This window comes from Argopecten irradians, chromosome 8, assembly GCF_041381155.1.
Source record: "Argopecten irradians isolate NY chromosome 8, Ai_NY, whole genome shotgun sequence".
Classification (NCBI taxonomy): Eukaryota; Metazoa; Mollusca; class Bivalvia; order Pectinida; family Pectinidae; genus Argopecten; species Argopecten irradians.
In genome coordinates, this window is record NC_091141.1 from 12,235,732 (window position 1) to 12,253,445 (window position 17,714).

Sequence of the window (17,714 nt, forward strand, 5' to 3'; positions counted from 1 at the left end):
TTATATATCAGCAAATAGAAAATTTAACAAATATTGTGTAAATGGGATGAAAAAAGATAAAGTTAATGTGGAACTATATTTTGTGTTCTCTCTGAATTTGACAACATTTCCCGCCAAATTGAAGCCAGCTTTTCCGGGATTCCATCAATTGACCGGCTGTTCCAACAATCGTATAACATCGAAAAAAAGAGTTTTAGTTTATTTGAACACTTAATTTAAATAAAATGGTCGGTCGAAATGTAAATATAAGGAATAATTTGTACTGTTTGTTGTTTACTGGTGTGTAAACTGCATTTTTGGACAGATATTTCAACATGACGCGCTAACATATTTAGTTAGAGTTTATACATGTATAATAGTGAACGTCATCGTAATATTGTGTCTATATATATACTGTTTAGGGTTTATGAGATAGTGAACGTCATCGCAATATTCTTTATATATATGTTTAGGTGGGGTTTTTGAGATAATATTTACATTTTCCTTTTTTCTTTGTTATATAACCTTACCAACTGCCAAATCGTTTACACTTGCGTAAACGCAGTGGTTGCTACGCAAGAATACACGCACCGGAACACTGACTTCCGCCAGTAGTGTGCATGCGCATCCGATTAGGCCAATTGTATCTGTAATTGACTAATCTTTAATATAATGCAAGTATAAATGTAATGGAAATATTAAATTATATATCATAAAATGAAATAGTATACAAATATTGTTTATGAAAATGAAATGAAAAAAATGAAGTTAATGTGGAACTCTATTTTGTGTACTCTCTGAATTTGACAACATTTCCCGCCAATTTGAAGCCAGCTGTGCCGGGATTCCATCAATCGACCAGCTGTTCCAACAAATATATAACATTGTTAGATGTGTTTTTTAACACTTAATCTAAATGAAAATAGGTCTGTCGAAATGTAGATATAAGGAATGATTTTAACGCCCTTCATTTAAAATATGTGTACAAAAAATGCAGTTTATACACCAGTAAAAATAATAATCATTCCTTAAGTGAACGTCATTGTAATATTCTTTGTATATATCTTTAGTTAGGGTTTATGAGATAGTGAATGTCATCGTAATATCCTATTTTATAGGGTTTATTGGATATTCTATAAATATATTGTTCAGTTTACCAGATAGGGAAAGCCGTATAAGTATTTGAACATTGGCCTTCTGATTCTATGCATTCTACATTTTGTATTTTGGGTCAAGGTAACCGAGTGTAGCCGGTCGTCTGCGAAGTCATGAATTCTAGGTCGTCACACGGCCTTTACCAGCTATTCCGTATTTGCATTTTTGCAGAATGATCTCCCTTGCGGATATATGCTGGTTCATCCTAATTAGGACGAAATATACGTCAATTAATTCTAATTTTAGTGGAAGATGTTAGCCCTTGAGCAAATCAACAAACATATTGATTTTGGTAAACTTCCAACAATTAGTTTATTGCGTATCACATAATCGTAAAACAACAATATATCAACATAGTTAGTTGTTATAGATCATTGGCTGATTAGGTTATCGCCCTAATAACAGTCAAGGTCATTTAAAGTGCCTTTTTGTAAAAGTGTAATTCTTGCACTTTTTATAGTGCTATTTCAATAAAGCATGCTACCAGATATACAGAATAAGCACATCTTTCCCTATCGCATTATACTAGCAATCGATAAACCAGTCGCCGCTCACTCTCTTTGGAGCAGAAACTACAAAATATACGAGTTTTATGGACTATTGTGTGCCTCGATCATTTCCTCATAGGAGCTCAATTCATAGCCAAAAATGAAGCGTTGTCAAGCTAAGGGAGATGTTCGGAATGAGAAAGTAAGGGAGGATAGGGAAAATATAAGACACCAAATTTAGTCGCCTTTCATGATCATGCAATGGGCAGCAGGTACAAGTTTAATGCCATAAATGGGATAAACTTAAACTATAATCATCCAACTATAATACAACTACAAAGTTTTCATGAATTCAAACGTTCACTCGCATCTAAATTATGTTTTACTTTGAACTAGAACGTAAAATGTAAATATAACAATTAAAACAGATTAAATGGTTATCAAACCAATTATATCGTTATTTCCATCCGTTAATATGTCAACTAATTCTACTTTAATCCTCCATTATTTTGAATGAATTTTACTGAAATTATTTAAGTTAGTTTTACCACAATCCTCTATCATTTCAAATGAATTTTACTTGAATCCACAATATTAATTAAAATAGTTCTACATTAATCCTCCATTATTTTGAATGGATTTTACTTTCATCCAGAATATTAATTAGATTAGTTTTACATAAATCCTCCATTATTTTGAATGGATTTTACCTTAATCCACAATATTATTTAAGTTAATTATACTTTTATCCTCTATTATTGTGAATGAATTTTACTTTAATCCAGAATATTATTTTAATAAATTCTACTTTTATATTCCATTATTTGAATGAATTTTACTTTAACCACAATATAAGTTAAAATAGTTCTACATTAATCCTCCATTATTTTGAATGGATGTTACTTTAACCACAATATAAGTTAAAATAGTTCTACATTAATCCTCCATTATTTTGAATGGATGTTACTTTAATCCACAGTATTAGTTAAGTTAGTTTTACTATAATCCTGTATTACTTTATGACATATTTACTTTATACATATATAATGTTTTAGGAATCGATGACCGGCGAAGTTGATTTGACAGCTTTGGACGTAAGCACGGAGGTGGACATTTGTGAGAAGTTTCTATTGTTTATTTACATCGGGGATTCCGCCATAGATGAATCATCTGCTGTCCATCTTCTCAACGTCGCAAAAGAGTATCAAGTGCCATCATTACAATGCGCTTGTCTTAAGTTTCTATCAACAACTCTAAATAAAAGCAACTGCCTTGCTGTTTGGCAAACAGCTTCAGTTCATGAGCATGATGAGCTTGCTTCACTAGCACTGTCGTTGGTAAAGAAACACTTCCCAGAGCCGGACGTTTGTTATAGTGAGGATTTCCTGATGTTAAACAATATACAATACATTACAGACCTCCTGAATGGTCAGAATATCAACTGTCCAGACAAGACAGTTCTCTGTAAGGCCGTTATGTTATGGATAAACGCTGACTTTGACAACCGTGCTTGCTACATTAAAACGATCATGGAAGCATTGAGTATTCTACCCGTAGACGTAGAAGACATTGAGGCCGTCGTATCCGATGAACAATTCGGAGGTATTCGCGAGCACTCATTATATCAGGAAGCAGTGCAGTCTTTAAAGACCCAGCGCCGCTCCCAGTTCAGTCTAGTGAAGTCTGATGTCTTCAGTGATGAATCGGTTGTTGTGATTGGAGGTTGCGATCTCGGGTCTAATCGAAATGTTCAGTGTTTCAGTTTTCCGCAGAAGAAGTGGTTCGCGTTGGCTGCTATGCCTATTGATATTGGATTCGATTTTGCCATGTGTTCTGGAGGTATGCACATATATGTTTCAGGTGGAAGTTCATATAAGGACGTGTTCTTACGTTATGATGGTGAAAGGAACATATGGCAAAATATGCCACCTATGCCTACCAGGAGACAGCGCCATTGCATGGCGATCGTTCGGAACACCTTGTATGTATTTGGAGGAATTGACACTCCACAGACGAGTCCTTATCGAAACATAGACATGTTTGACCTGGACGCATTCAGGTGGAAAACAGTTGGGAATCACAATCTGTCTATCCCTGTAAGATCAGCCTCGTGCGCCGTGCTGGGCCAGACTATCTATATTGTTGGTGGACTGGATTCCAAAAGTAAACAGGTCAACCGAGTGCAGTATTTTCATACAAAAAATGGATACTCAGGGGAGGAGTATCAAGTGCTACCTGATGAACCAAACATCCAATATAAGCCGGTAGTCGTAGCAGACACACTCTACATTGTATCAAAAAACGGCGACGTGTTGACGTACAACCCTGGGGCAAACCATCGACCAAAGGCTGATGGTAAAATATCAAGTTTCCCCAGAAGTGACTATGGAGTCTGTGAATTTGAAGGCAACATATTAGTACTAGGAGGAATGGCCAACTTCCAAACAAAGGCAGACATGATACAGTTCAATATAGAGAAAAACCTTACCATCTCTATGCAAGAGAGCATGCCATCCCCAAAACGACGATTCGGCTGGTGTAAAACGACTATCATGAGACGGCATCTTAGTAACATCGATTAGGAGTGGACTACGTTTGAGGTGAACTACGCTTGAGCTTGGACTACGCTTAGGGATGACAACGTATAGAAATTGACTACACTTAGAGTTGGATTAAGCTTAGTGGTGAACTACGCTTAGAGATGGATTATTTAGATATGAACTATGTTTAGTTGTTTACGAGTTATTAACGCTTCGGGTTGGACTATTCTTAGGGTGAACTACGCTTAGGGATGGACTGCACTTGGAGTTGGATTACGCTACGGGGTAAACTACGCTTAGAGGTGGACTACGCTTAGGAGTTAACTATGCTTAGGGCTGATAACGCATATGGATTGAATACACTTAGGTGTAACTATGTTTAGAGGTAGATTAAGCTTAGGGGTGGACTATGCTTAGAGAATAATAACACATAGGGATGGTTTACGCTTAAGGATGGATTACGCTTCGGAATGGATTACTCATCGTGATGCCAAACGTACTATTGGCTTCCGTGGACATAAAGTGATAAAGACATGTGAAAAAGCCTTAACAGGCACTTTATTGACAAGGTGTGCTAGGGTTATAATCCTAGATATATCATCGGCATGGAAAAGGCAGTTAAATGAAAGAAAACAGGCATATTGGAATTACCTTAAAAACATAAATACTGCAGCAATCTACAGTGCTTGGTTAGGACAGCAAAATCCGGTAATACCAAGAAAATTCCGACCCAAAAGTATTCCTCATGAAGAAAAAGAAGACGGAGAAATCAGAATCAGTACTGCGATATGCCAAACAGAAGCTGAAATCAAACTCATGACAAACAAGGCGAATAGATTTAATGAAAAAGTGCTTGAGTTCGATGAAAACATGAGGAACGTGATTAAAATAACAAGCGAAAAGGGACGTTTTCATTCGCAGGTTGCAGAATTAGTTATCTCAAAATGGGAGACAGAATGCGCCTCCGAGGAACACCATTCCGCAAATATATGGAAAAAAAAGAAAGAGTGGTACAATGAATATGTGGACAACTACGGAACTAATTTGGTGTCGAGCAAAGAAACTACACCTTCGCGTCAACAACAACAAAAGAATCAGAAACTACGTAGAATGACTGTAAAAGATAAACTAGATACAACAGCAAAACCAGAAAGTCCACTTTTTTATTCCGATGCTGTTAAATCACTGTCTCCAAGGCTTAAGCAACGTAACAATACGGGATAAACAAAACACCAAGAACCGGCGAAGAATACATGTACTACACCAGCATCTAAAAGAATCCTTCGACCAAGGAAAAAAATGGAGAATTCACCGCCATTGTCGCTTCCGGTTACAACAGATGGTACAATATATATTGGTAGAATTTCGCGACGTTCTTTTTTACAAAAGCGCCATCATCAAATGAAAGGCGGGGGAAAAACCAGGACTCATTGACTGAACAGGTACTACCAAAAGTTATCAATTTGTCATCACGCAGTTTAACGGAACATGAAATTAATTTGCTTAAAAAAGGTCTTAAATTTTGTCCTACTCCAAAATCAGATAAGAAAGAATTAGAATGCGATGTTTTGCGATTTTGTAGACAACTTAGATTAGAAGAAAAATATTTTTCTGACAATTACGATCAGTCCACAGAAAATGTACCACTTGTGAGAAATAAGTCTACTTATAATCCACCTAAATGTGACGATATTGTTTTAGAAGAAACTATATCTAGACTAAAGAAACATCCGCTTCCTATTCAAAATAGAAAAAAGTAATTTGTCTTATCAACTAAGAAAAGCACAAGAAAATTTAGCACAAGACAAGACAATAATTATTAAGGAGGTTGATAAGGGTGGCGCTGTTGTTGTCATGGATACTGACTATTATGCTAAAAGGATTAGGGAAATGTTATCCAACGAAGAATTTTATAACGAATGTAATTCTGAACAGGATGAGATGACTTTTAAAGAAATTGTAAACTTGGTTAACAGAGAAGGCGGTGAACTTCTTAACGAGGAAATAGATTACTTAACAAATTTTTCATTTAAAACTAGTTACTTTTATGGTTTACCGAAGATTCATAAAAGCAGTCAAATTGCTAATGCTATAAAATAACAAAACTCTGAGTATATTACTATACATTGCCCAACTGACTTAAAATTCAGACCTATAGTCGGTGGATCTAATAGCGTTACACAACGTCTAAGTCATTTTTTAGATATCATTTTAAAACCACTTTGTCCTACAGTACCGAGTTTTGTTAAAGACGATTTTGACTTTTTAACAAGGTTACCAAAAAAGGTTGTACCAGGTAGCAAATTTATTTCGTTTGATGTGGTTAGTTTATATACAAACATTCATGAATCATGCTCACCGCTTATTTAGTTCGCGCATACAGTTTACGTATATTTATGTTGTTCTTATTACATTTGGATGTGTTCCAAAATGTTGTACTTAGATTTGCGATATTTTCAGTCATTTCTTAGATTGATAAGTATATCTGTTAACCTAAAAAGCAAATGACATAAAAAGGTGAAGTACATTGAACTTAATAACGTAAAAATAGGTAACAGTATGTGATTCGACTTTACTTTTCTTCATGGTTTTGATTACTAATGATATAACTTATGTGAGCTAATGTTAACATAAGAATATTTTACTTATTTTCCTTAATGCGTTATAAGTTATAGTTTATTACTATATTCGTTATTATAGTTTCCATTGCTTAGTTGCAAAATACATTAAAAGATCTTTAATGTGTAGATGAATAGTCTTGCATAGACATGTCAAGTGGACAGGGGTGGCTCATTAGCAAGTCAGCAATTCTTGTGCTATTAAGCCATTTTTTTACCTTGGCTGGTGAGATGAATATAATCGTATATTGGTCTGTAAAGGAGAGAGATACACTAACCTGAGTCATGGATGTAGACAAAACAATAAAGACGCTAACGCCATCATCGGTTAAGTGGTTTTTTTTATTTTCTTTGTTCATGTGTTGACCTTTGAACTGTTTTGATTCTAATTTTGAGATTTCAACTTCTTATATCTACCCTACACATTGCCGTTTTAAGTGTATTTTGTGGTTATGTTTATAAATGGAAAGTGATTTGTAAATGTTTAACATAATTATTTGATTTTAAAGTTTCAAAAACGTTGTCACATACGTTTATGTGATTCTATTCATACACGTAAAAGTCCATATAAAGAAGATTTTTATCTTCGTTGTCTTTCTGTTTCTTTTTCTTCCAGATTCTCATTTCAATTATCATTATTATCAATTTAATCGATCTTTCGTTCCTGGGTTAAGCCCACTATCGCCACCAAAGTTACGTCCATTTCTATGCCCACTTTGACAACTAAATATTTTTGTATTTTAGGACGAAAATAAACCGAAAGTTGTTATGCGGTGATACCTCATTTCTTCCTCTTCTGTCCCCCCTACCCCCTCCCCCTCTTCTGTCCCCCCTACCCCCTCCCCCGCCTTTTTGTATAGCTTACATTTTCTATTTCCTACCCTCTCTTTCTTGCTTCATCTATCTCTCTTTCTCCAAATTGTACATATGTAAGTATATTATCATTTTGTTGTGTACATGTATTCATTAAATTGTATTGGAAGATGGCTTGAAATAAGCTGGACAACTTGTGTCCGATCCCATTGTATATATTTGATGAGAATCCCCTGGAATGTCGACTGATGAATTAGAGACGGGCCTGATCTTATAAGATCACTTGCGTGAAAACAATCTTTATTACTTGCCTTAAGCTTCCTTGGAAACAAATTGGCGTGTCAAATCAGCAATATATGTTAGAATTGAAAGGTAGGATAGATTACATTGCTTTTTGGTGGTATCAAATTAGTGGTTAGGTTTTGCCATGTCCATCAGAATATTGAGACAGTCGATTAACATGCTATCAAAAGGGTTTCTTCATATCTGTAAAACATTTCTGCGCCCACTTCACTCTTTATGACGACAGTTACCATTAAAATGACTGCCAACGCTAAAGTATAATGTGTGGAATTTGTAATGGGATTTCGTAACTACATCGTCTAGATCTGTAATACAGATTTGGGTAAAAAAAGAGGCGAAATCTGGAGCATATCACTATCTATGATACAAACAGGCACATGGCATATCAAGGTTCACTAACTAAAACACCTGTCCACATTTGAAGAATAAAAAAGACAACAAAATACGGGAGCTTTCTACTGGATTGCTGCTTCCCTGTTAGCAGTTGGCATCTATTTCGAAATCAAAAATTATGGGAAGCTTAAGTTTTATTGTGTAATATCCTTTTAAATAATATGGGGTAATGCCAACGTCACATGCGGGGGTAAATATATTTAAACATTGGATAGACAGTGGTATAATAACAATAAATGACTTATATGATAAAGCTGGAAAAATAAATTATGCTACCATTGATTCAAAATTATTAAAGTAAAGCTAATTGGATTGCTAATTTCATGAAAATTAAAAAATACTATACCAAAAGCATGGATTGAGAAATTGGAATTAGAAACAATGGAATTAAATAAAGATGAAATTGATATGTTAAATGGATATACCAATAAATTGACATATAACACCTTAATTAAATCTAAGAAAGAAAACACATGTCTAATAGAAAAGTGTGGAGAAATAAATTCCATGCTGGGAACAAAGATTTCCATGAAAATTTTAAATTCATCTTCAAAAACTTGTATGAAAATGCATGGAAAATCTTTAAATGGCAATTGATTCATAATATTATTCCAACTAGAAAAAATCTGAAGAGATGGAGGATAGAAAATTCAGACTTGTGTCCATATTATAATAAGATTGAAGATAACTTACATTTTTTCATCGAGTGCGCCCATGTAGAAACATTTTGGCATACCCTAACAATGAATATGCATAAATTAGGAATTATTGTAAATATTAGAAAATTAAAATATTTGGATATTGGAAACAAACCGGGAAACAAAAAAATAAACAATTTAACTTTATGCTAGTATTAGCAGGATACACAATATATAAATCTTTTTATGTCAGTGAAAAAGACAAAAGAGTCTCGATATTTATAATGTGTTTATGGCAGATCTAACCTTTTATACTAATTTCTCAAAAACCTTCAACATTAATTGTGAAAACAAATAAACATATTTGTTAATCACTAATTATGTTAATAATAATAAACAAAAAAAATAAATAATATTTTGACACAATTAAGAAAAAGAATGTCTATGTCGTTTAAGGTAATCCATCTTCTGAAGTATTCAGCAGCTTTGTTTTTGTTTTTCTCTTCTTTTTATTCTTCTTTCTTTTTAATTTCAAACAATCACTTTTGATAAAATCCACAATGTATAATATTCCTCTTTGGACAATGAAAAGTAAAAATAACAACAAATCAGCATACAAAATATATAAAATACATTCTTTTGGTATAGGCCTAGTACATAACAATTGTAATATACCAGGAACATAATATTGGTGCACGCTTCTTAATGTACAGGTATAAACAGAAGTACACAAAAACGTACTCAATTAATATTTGACATATACATCTCATTGATTATTTAGATAAATAATTATGTTATTTATTTAATTATTTACGTAGTTTACGTTAATTTTTGTTATCTAAGATCTTACATATAATGAGCAATTATCGTTGCTTTATCAATGAAATAATCAGAATTGTTTAAAGGGAACAACCAACTAAATAAAAAAAGACCTTCGAAATGGCCCCTGTGTATACAAGATTGAGCCCAGGATAGAATTTTAACCCGTCCGCTGATTGGCCAGCTAATTATGAATTTCAAAAGTAAAAATGTTTTCTGAAAGGTAATTAATTGCAAAAGCATTTAAAAATGTTAAAAATGTGTGTACTTAACCAAAATAGCTGTGGTGTAAAGAGACTAAGCACGTGTGACCATCCAAACACTGCTAATATTTCCACGTGTGCTATCGGCCACGTGTGGATGTAGACGCCCACGTTAAACTATAAACTTCCGGTTAGTTTATTATCTCCCTTACATTTAAGGTTACATAATACCATTTATGAACGTAAGGTATGTGTGTGATTGAAAGTGCGAACGACGAATAAGTATCTTCCTGTGAGAGGACAGATGTGTATTTTGTTGTTATGCTTATTATAAATAAACATTTATTTTGAAAAAAAAATCCTTCCAAAAGTCAATGTCATTTTGGGGCCGCTTCACTAGTATACAATACCTGTGGTGTAAATGTTATTGATGGCATTTAAAATGGAAACAGTTCCCGTATGTTTGGATAAACTTAATCACGTTGTGTGCATTGGTCTATTGTTTTAGTTTTATGTACGGGAATTAGTAATAGATCGCAACCGTCATTCTTATAGTCATATACACAATACAAGGTTTATTTTGGTGCTTAAGAAAGCCGCGATGTAAATTATATATACTAGTAAATGTGCAATACCCCTGTTGCACGCACGTGATGCATGAGTAGTTATAACTGTGTACAGTGGACCCTGAATAATCCGAACACCTGCGTTCCCGCCCCAAAACCGTCCAAATTACGAATTTCTGGATTGTCAAATACCACTTACGTACTCAATTTAATTCAATTTGTTTATTTCCGTAAGCATTGCGGCTTATAAGACACAGTCAATAATCAAACCTATTCACCGATATTTCCGTCCGGATTATGAGTTTTCCGGACAATTACATACATGTTTGCTGTCAATAGCACCATACCTTTTTTTCTGTGCCTTCGAATGATTTTTCAAAGCTTAATCCATTGATTAACACTTATGGTTTTCAATGAATTACGGACATGTAAAAACCGGGGGGAAAATCGTGCAGTTATGGCGTATTTAACTTGATGAGACTGATATCTTCACCTCACTTTCATAACAACTAATGATTGTCTTGTATCATTAAGATACGAACTGTTATCGCTCAAGTGGCGTAATTCACAACTTTCAGGAGCATTTCATAATCGCAATATCGGAGCACGATGTGGCATTTTTAGCTCGGAACAACCCTGTATAAAACAATTGTTTCATTCGTTTAAATCCCAGTTTTAAATGCATATTTAAAGAGACTGAATTTTGTCCGCCAATAGCCGCCATACAGAAGCCATCCTTCTCAATCATCTGTCTGGCAAGATTCGCCGTGACGTATTTGCCTAAGCCTTTGTTGCGGTACTCTGGCCGTACGAATGTCATTCCCAAGTAGCCATACAACTGCTGTAGTGACCAGGCAACAAGTTCCCCGGATGTCTCGTTTACCAATCCCACACTAAGTGTACCCACCGCGAGAATTCGTCTCACACTCTTGACGTAGTCAGCTTGTTTGTACTCCACTCCAGTAATAACTGATTCATGATCGCCAGGGACTAGAGGACGACAGTGGAAACCAGCCGGTAAGGTACTACAAAACAATGAAGAAAATTCATATACTGCTAACAACTTAACGTCCGCGTGTACAATATTTTGCGTCATCATTATTGACAACATATTCGTGAATATATAAATTCGCGATCAAGGGCTCTTACTGACAATCGTCCATTCATATATATGTTTTTACAATTATTCGCGAAACTATTGGATTTGGCGTTCAAACTCCGAAATTACGCGAAAATGTGTATCTTTGGAAAATAAAATGGTTTACAGTATATTATGCATATTAAATAAAGTTTATCAAGTTGGTGATACCGTATAGCCAGTAATTTTTTAATATTCCAACCTCGGCTAACGCTTCGGTTCTGATTATGTTACAAAATCTTAGCCCTCGACTGAGATAACCCGATCTCGATCACTTACGAATAACAGATTTTATAAATCCAGCGAAAATAATACGCTATACGGTAACTTGTTTTTGTATCAAGATAATGAAATGAACGAAACAGACGCGTGTCTTCATGACATCATGTTCACTAGGATCTATATAGTAACAGCTTACCCAAGTTTCATCAAAATTCCTTAACTTAAGGATCACGTCATAACTAAACAATCTCCGCACAAGGGTATTAAAAAAATTAAAAATAAAACTGTTTAGGAAATTTCCCTAACTTCTGTAAAGCAATCCTATAGAGAAAGTAGAGAAAATCAGGGAGAAAGTGTAAGCTCCGTAATTGAGTATGTGAAACATTTGCGAAAAAATGTGCAGTTTTATTAATTTAATCTTTAAAATATTATTCTGACTATACTTAGATATTATTCATACAATTTGATAGGTGAATGTACATCAATGGATATGTTTTAAAAAGCCTTAGTTTTATACAAAATTTAAAATCGCCAATTGCATTCGACAGAAAATGGCTACATGGCTGTGGAGATAATTCTTTTTTCATTTTTTGCAACATACGTATAATTGCCCTTTGAATAACAGTTTACTATATAAGTAACAATATATGTTTATAAAGTGGTGATTTACAAGTCCAATATCTATGTTTAATTTACTTACGGAACGTCGGGAACATTATCAGTATAGTACACCGCATTACCAGATGATACAATCTCCGAATAAAGCGAGCAGTCTTCTTGGCTGAGGATATTAATCAGTTTGTCATATATGGCCTTCCATACAACTGAAACAGTAATGGACAGAATAGAAATATAAATATAAAAATCATAAAACAATAAGTTATGATTCCACACCTAAATGCTAATCATGTTCATCTCAGTGAACCCAGGGAAGATTTACAGCAAGACTTACCTTGTTAAAGCTAAAAAAGTTGTCGCACCGGCGACCTAGAAATATTGAAGTAAATAAAGGTGAAATTCCACTTCTCTACAAAGTGAGAACTGCACCTTTTCAAAATGGCCGCCAAATTGGTAATTTCTCAAAATTAGTGTATAAAAATACTACGATCGATAGAAGTCTATTTTTACGTGTTTTCTATGTGGCAACTTGCTTCACATTGAAAATTACAAAAACTCTTTAACTAATGTTGAAAAGAGACTTCAAATAGACTGAAACCTCACCAGAGCAGATCCTTATCATAATATAAATATATTCTTAAGTTATTCTTTAATTTGCACATCTGCCCGTGCCCCCTTTATTAAGACACACAGAACGAACACAATTACATAATATGATACGAACAGTAATAGGGGACAATGAATATAGACAAATATTTAGCAGCACAATGGAGCGCAATTAATCCTTCGGCGAGTGGCAGCAGAAGGCCGGATCTACCAACATATAGCCATGATGTTCGGCAAACACTATGCCTTTCTTCCCGGTGTATGCAAAGAAGCAAAATTCTAAATTTAGTCGCTACATTCTATTAGCAGTCAGGGTAATGTATGGACATGCCAGGTTCGATGGTGGAGTACCCAGGGAAAACCATCGGCTCGTGGTTCCGTACCCGGGAACTGCCTCATATGGGATTCGAATTCGCTTCTCGCTGTTTAAAGAGAATTACAGACATATGTTTCATGCTTGATGTAGTAAGTTATTACAGAACAGTATGGTCGTGTCGAATACTAACCAGTAAATGTAATATGGTCGTATTCTAATAGTCCAGACCAGTATAATAAAGCTCGTGGGTTGGCTTCAGGAACAGTGTAAATAAAAGTACTTTTTTCGTGGTCCGAACACTGAAAAGAAAACAAATATCATTGCGATTATCACTAAGAAAAGGCGGCAACTTTTTGTTAAGAACCGGAATTATAAAAACTGATCACTGACTATATTATTTTATGAAAGCTTTATCGAAGGTAAACGCCCAAAATAGTTTTTCCTATGCGCAGTTTCTTTGTTTTTCAGAAATGCACTACATACTGTATATCAAAATCGTTTATGCGTTCAATCAAAATTGAGAATTGTGGTCGATCTGGAATCGCAGAATTCTTATTCCTAATCTTAAAGGCACAATGAAGAGTAAGTTATCATAAATTGTAAAATAAATTAATACTTAAACGTAATTGTTGATAATTGATATAAGCTGTCGGCTATGTTTTCAATTTTTTGAAGACACTTCCAAAGGATGGCTTAGTTATGATTAAAATAATAGTTGTTGACAAGAATCGCTTGGTCATCGACCGGGAACTCGAGGAGGTAGTTACAACTTTGCGCCGTGTCCTTCTTTTGATCCATTTTTTCGCAATGTTACATTTAGTGCATTGTCCTGTCTGGACATTATCTCATATACTATAAGGCAATTTGGTAATCCTAGATAAGACGTTATAGCACATACTAAAACAAGCCATTGTGAGTTTTCTTTTAGACTGTTATTGAAACGGTAACCAGAATTTTCAAATATATTGAAAACTAATACATAGAAGCATAGTTTGTGTAGGGTTATTTTTGTGATAAATTCATAAAAGTTGTTAGTTTCATTCAAAATGGCTCTAATAGTAAAGTGAATTGACATTTTTCTCGCGACGTTTTGAATAAATTTAACCATTGTTAAACAATTTTCAAACCATTAGTTGATTGCCATCCCCCATTTAAGCAGTTTGTTGCGTAACGCAATACTGAAACTCTTTCAATGTCGATAATACTATCCCAAAACATGCCGCTTAACAACAAAACATATTTCCCTTTACGCTCAGCCCTTAGCAGCACAAATAATTATCACCTGTATAGACAATAGTTTGTCTCAAGGAAACTGACACCTGAGCCTTCCTTAACGAGACATGTAATAATATGATATTTCCGATCAAAGCTACTTTACAATTCTACCTCTTTAATTAAAATGAATTCATAAGATAGTAACAGTAAGAGACTTGGCTGTTGTCAGTGTATTTTCATGTTAAATGTGTTTTCTGCGTCGTTTTTGCTGTATGCTTATAAATCTCAGTCTCCCAAAGCATACAGATGTTCATACATAGGTAACAAATTTCAAACATTGCAAACAGGGATGGCCATTATTCAATGACATTATAATACTAATAGATTTATATATAATAAGATCTAGGACGGCAATGGATGAAATATATGTCGGTTTCTTGGTTTTGGTATGCGGTCAACCGACTCCCCGAACCCATGCACCTGGTTTGAAATTCCAGTGCCATATGAAAAAAAAAATAAAAAAAATAGCCCAAACAAGTTTTGTTTTTGTTAAATTGAGGTCAAAAATAAGTTACAGTGATTTGGTTTTGGAATGTATCAAAAGCAACTTTGCCAAGGTGAAACCAGATATCACAGAGAATATCTCTATGTTTTCTTTGTTCATTAGTCTTAAATACACCAATTAGTATGATGCCAAGATTACATGTCAAATGTTTTAATCTTAATACTGTTACGTCATAGGCGTGGGTAGATGTACCCTGGTTCAATTCATTGGTCAGTAAATTTACATTGTACCTGTGATAATAACCCTTTATATAACCAATCTCATTACATCCGGTCTATCTCTGAAATTGGTCAATGGTCATTCCTGTTGGATTGCCAACGATCAAACGGACAGGACGTCCACCATCGGACATTCATTATATATTTCCAATTTTGATTTCCAAATAATGAACAACAAATATGAAACTGCGGACTTTTTTAATTTATTGCCAACTACGGGCATAATATACTCTATATTGGATTACCAATACCAGTGATTCTACTTTCTAAGCAATGTGCCACTATTTTGTTTATTCATAATATGAAAACCAAATTCAAATTAATAAGAAACGAGTATAAGCAAATCGAACCCTTTGTTTCATGTTCTTCTAATTAAGCCTTGGGCTCCCGTTCTCAAATATCCTGCATTAGGTCATTGTAATGGAATACGAAATTTCATTCTGGCATCACAAAGGGCACTATTTTATGCTTAAGCCTCCAGACAAATAAGATGCACGTTTTTTGCAACCAATTGATTTTGCTAAGATTTGTTCCCTCCCCCATGTTGACATCCCCTAATTTAATGACAGATGTAGTATTACCGGCATCAAAGGCTGTGAAATATTAAACGCCATATTGGTTTTAGATATGAACGTTGTCATGGCAAACTTATGGCCCAAAGTAATCTTGTTTTCGTTAGAGGATCGCGGTATTTCTGAGGTTTCAAAACAATCTCATCTCCGAACAACATTGTCTGGATATTGATGTATTAAAAAGAGATAAATAAGACATTTAAGTAAAGGACTAAATAACTTAAAAAAATCATTGGCAAACAGAAGCCTCAAGTATTGGTCCATATTTTAAATATATGTTAAACATGTGTCTTTGTTTCTGATATGCTAGCCAATCTCACTTACTTTGTAGGCTGAATCGTTTGGCATTACCAGCACAGCAGTGATGGTAGGTAGTCTGTCAACGCATACGTCATATCCGCTTAGTCCACGTGACACCAGACACCAGCATAACCGGGAAGTATACCTATAATTTAAACCCAAGCAAATGCCACTCATTGGTTTGTGTAACACATATAAGGAATGGTCTGAACGTCGAAAACATCTTGTTTTGGTAGCAATAAGGTATTTTATCGCACCTCGTACAGAAATGTCACCAAATGATTGGCGGAGAGCCGTCTACTGGTTACCCCCTATCACTTATAATATGATATGATATATTTATGATATGAAGCATAGGGTTATTCTTCCCGAGGGTCACATCATGTAAAACCAGAGACTTGCTGAGTGTTTTACAACATATTTTGATCTCTAGGGTAGACTATCCCCATCCTTTATATCCATAAAAAAAATGCGATTGCAAGTCAATTCTCCATACAAGAAAATTGCCTAATATTTTCAACGCAAATCTCCTTTTTATCTTTTATAGTTAAACCATCCTAGTATCTGATAATAATGTTAAAACCGAGAAAACAGTATTTTGTTGACGCTGTGACGTCACGAGGCTGTATTACATGTACAGGGGATGCCACCTCAGGCGATATGAGGGTATTGCATAAGACCAGCTAGTATTACACTCATAGGTATGAGTGAAAAAATGTATCTATTCCAAACTTTCTGCTGCATAGTATTTGTCAGCCGCTACCTTGCTTTTGATAATTATTTTATATTTATACAGCGAGTAAACGGTCACGGCGTGATCAATTTTAACGCTGATTTGGCGAAAATAACCACACACTAAAACATCTTCATTTACAGTTAACAAAAACACATTTTCATTCGGAACACTTAAGTCTATAATTTTGCTGATCATCTGTGCGAATACTTTTCCTTTTTTATCACTGGCATTGATTTTTTGTATAGTAATTGATTCGTTCATGCTGGATCTGTTCATCAATTTTGACTTAGTGAACACTTTTGTTATGCTGTATGCTTGGTTTGATTTCATGGCTTTAATGCCCAACTAGCAGATTGCTCTGTACTATGCAAAGACAGATACGATAACGTGTCAAATGTCAGCGGTTTCATATGAAAACACAGTCAGATACTCACTGCCATAGAGTCTGGTAAATGAGACTTCAACATTGTCAGTACACAACCCAAATCACTGACAGGAACTCGAACAGCCATCACATCTGCGGACAGAGTAACACGTTTGTTTATTGCAGAAATTATAATGATAATGTACTGTGTCCTGTGTACATCAACTAGCTATAAAATTGTGATATATAATACAAACATAACACATAATGATGTGATATGAGGGAGTGTCAACAGCGACTGAAACATGCAGCCAACCACACACATACAC

The 17,714-nt window shown here is 34.7% G+C and overlaps 1 protein-coding gene and 1 pseudogene across 3 annotated transcripts in view; one reads left to right on the plus strand and one right to left on the minus strand.

Annotated features, from left to right (window-relative positions):
• Positions 1–7,106, plus strand: part of LOC138329381 (kelch-like protein 24a) — a 50,079-nt gene extending 42,973 nt beyond the window's left edge. For all 3 annotated transcript variants that reach the window (XM_069276328.1, XM_069276325.1, XM_069276326.1), the window contains one exon: positions 2,678–7,106. In XM_069276328.1, the coding sequence (XP_069132429.1) occupies positions 2,678–4,204 (1,527 nt within the window). In that variant the 3' untranslated portion in view covers positions 4,205–7,106. The remainder of the gene's footprint in view (positions 1–2,677) is intronic.
• Positions 7,107–7,858: 752 nt separating this feature from the next.
• LOC138329382 (uncharacterized) overlaps positions 7,859–17,714 on the minus strand; it is a 39,072-nt pseudogene continuing 29,216 nt past the window's right edge.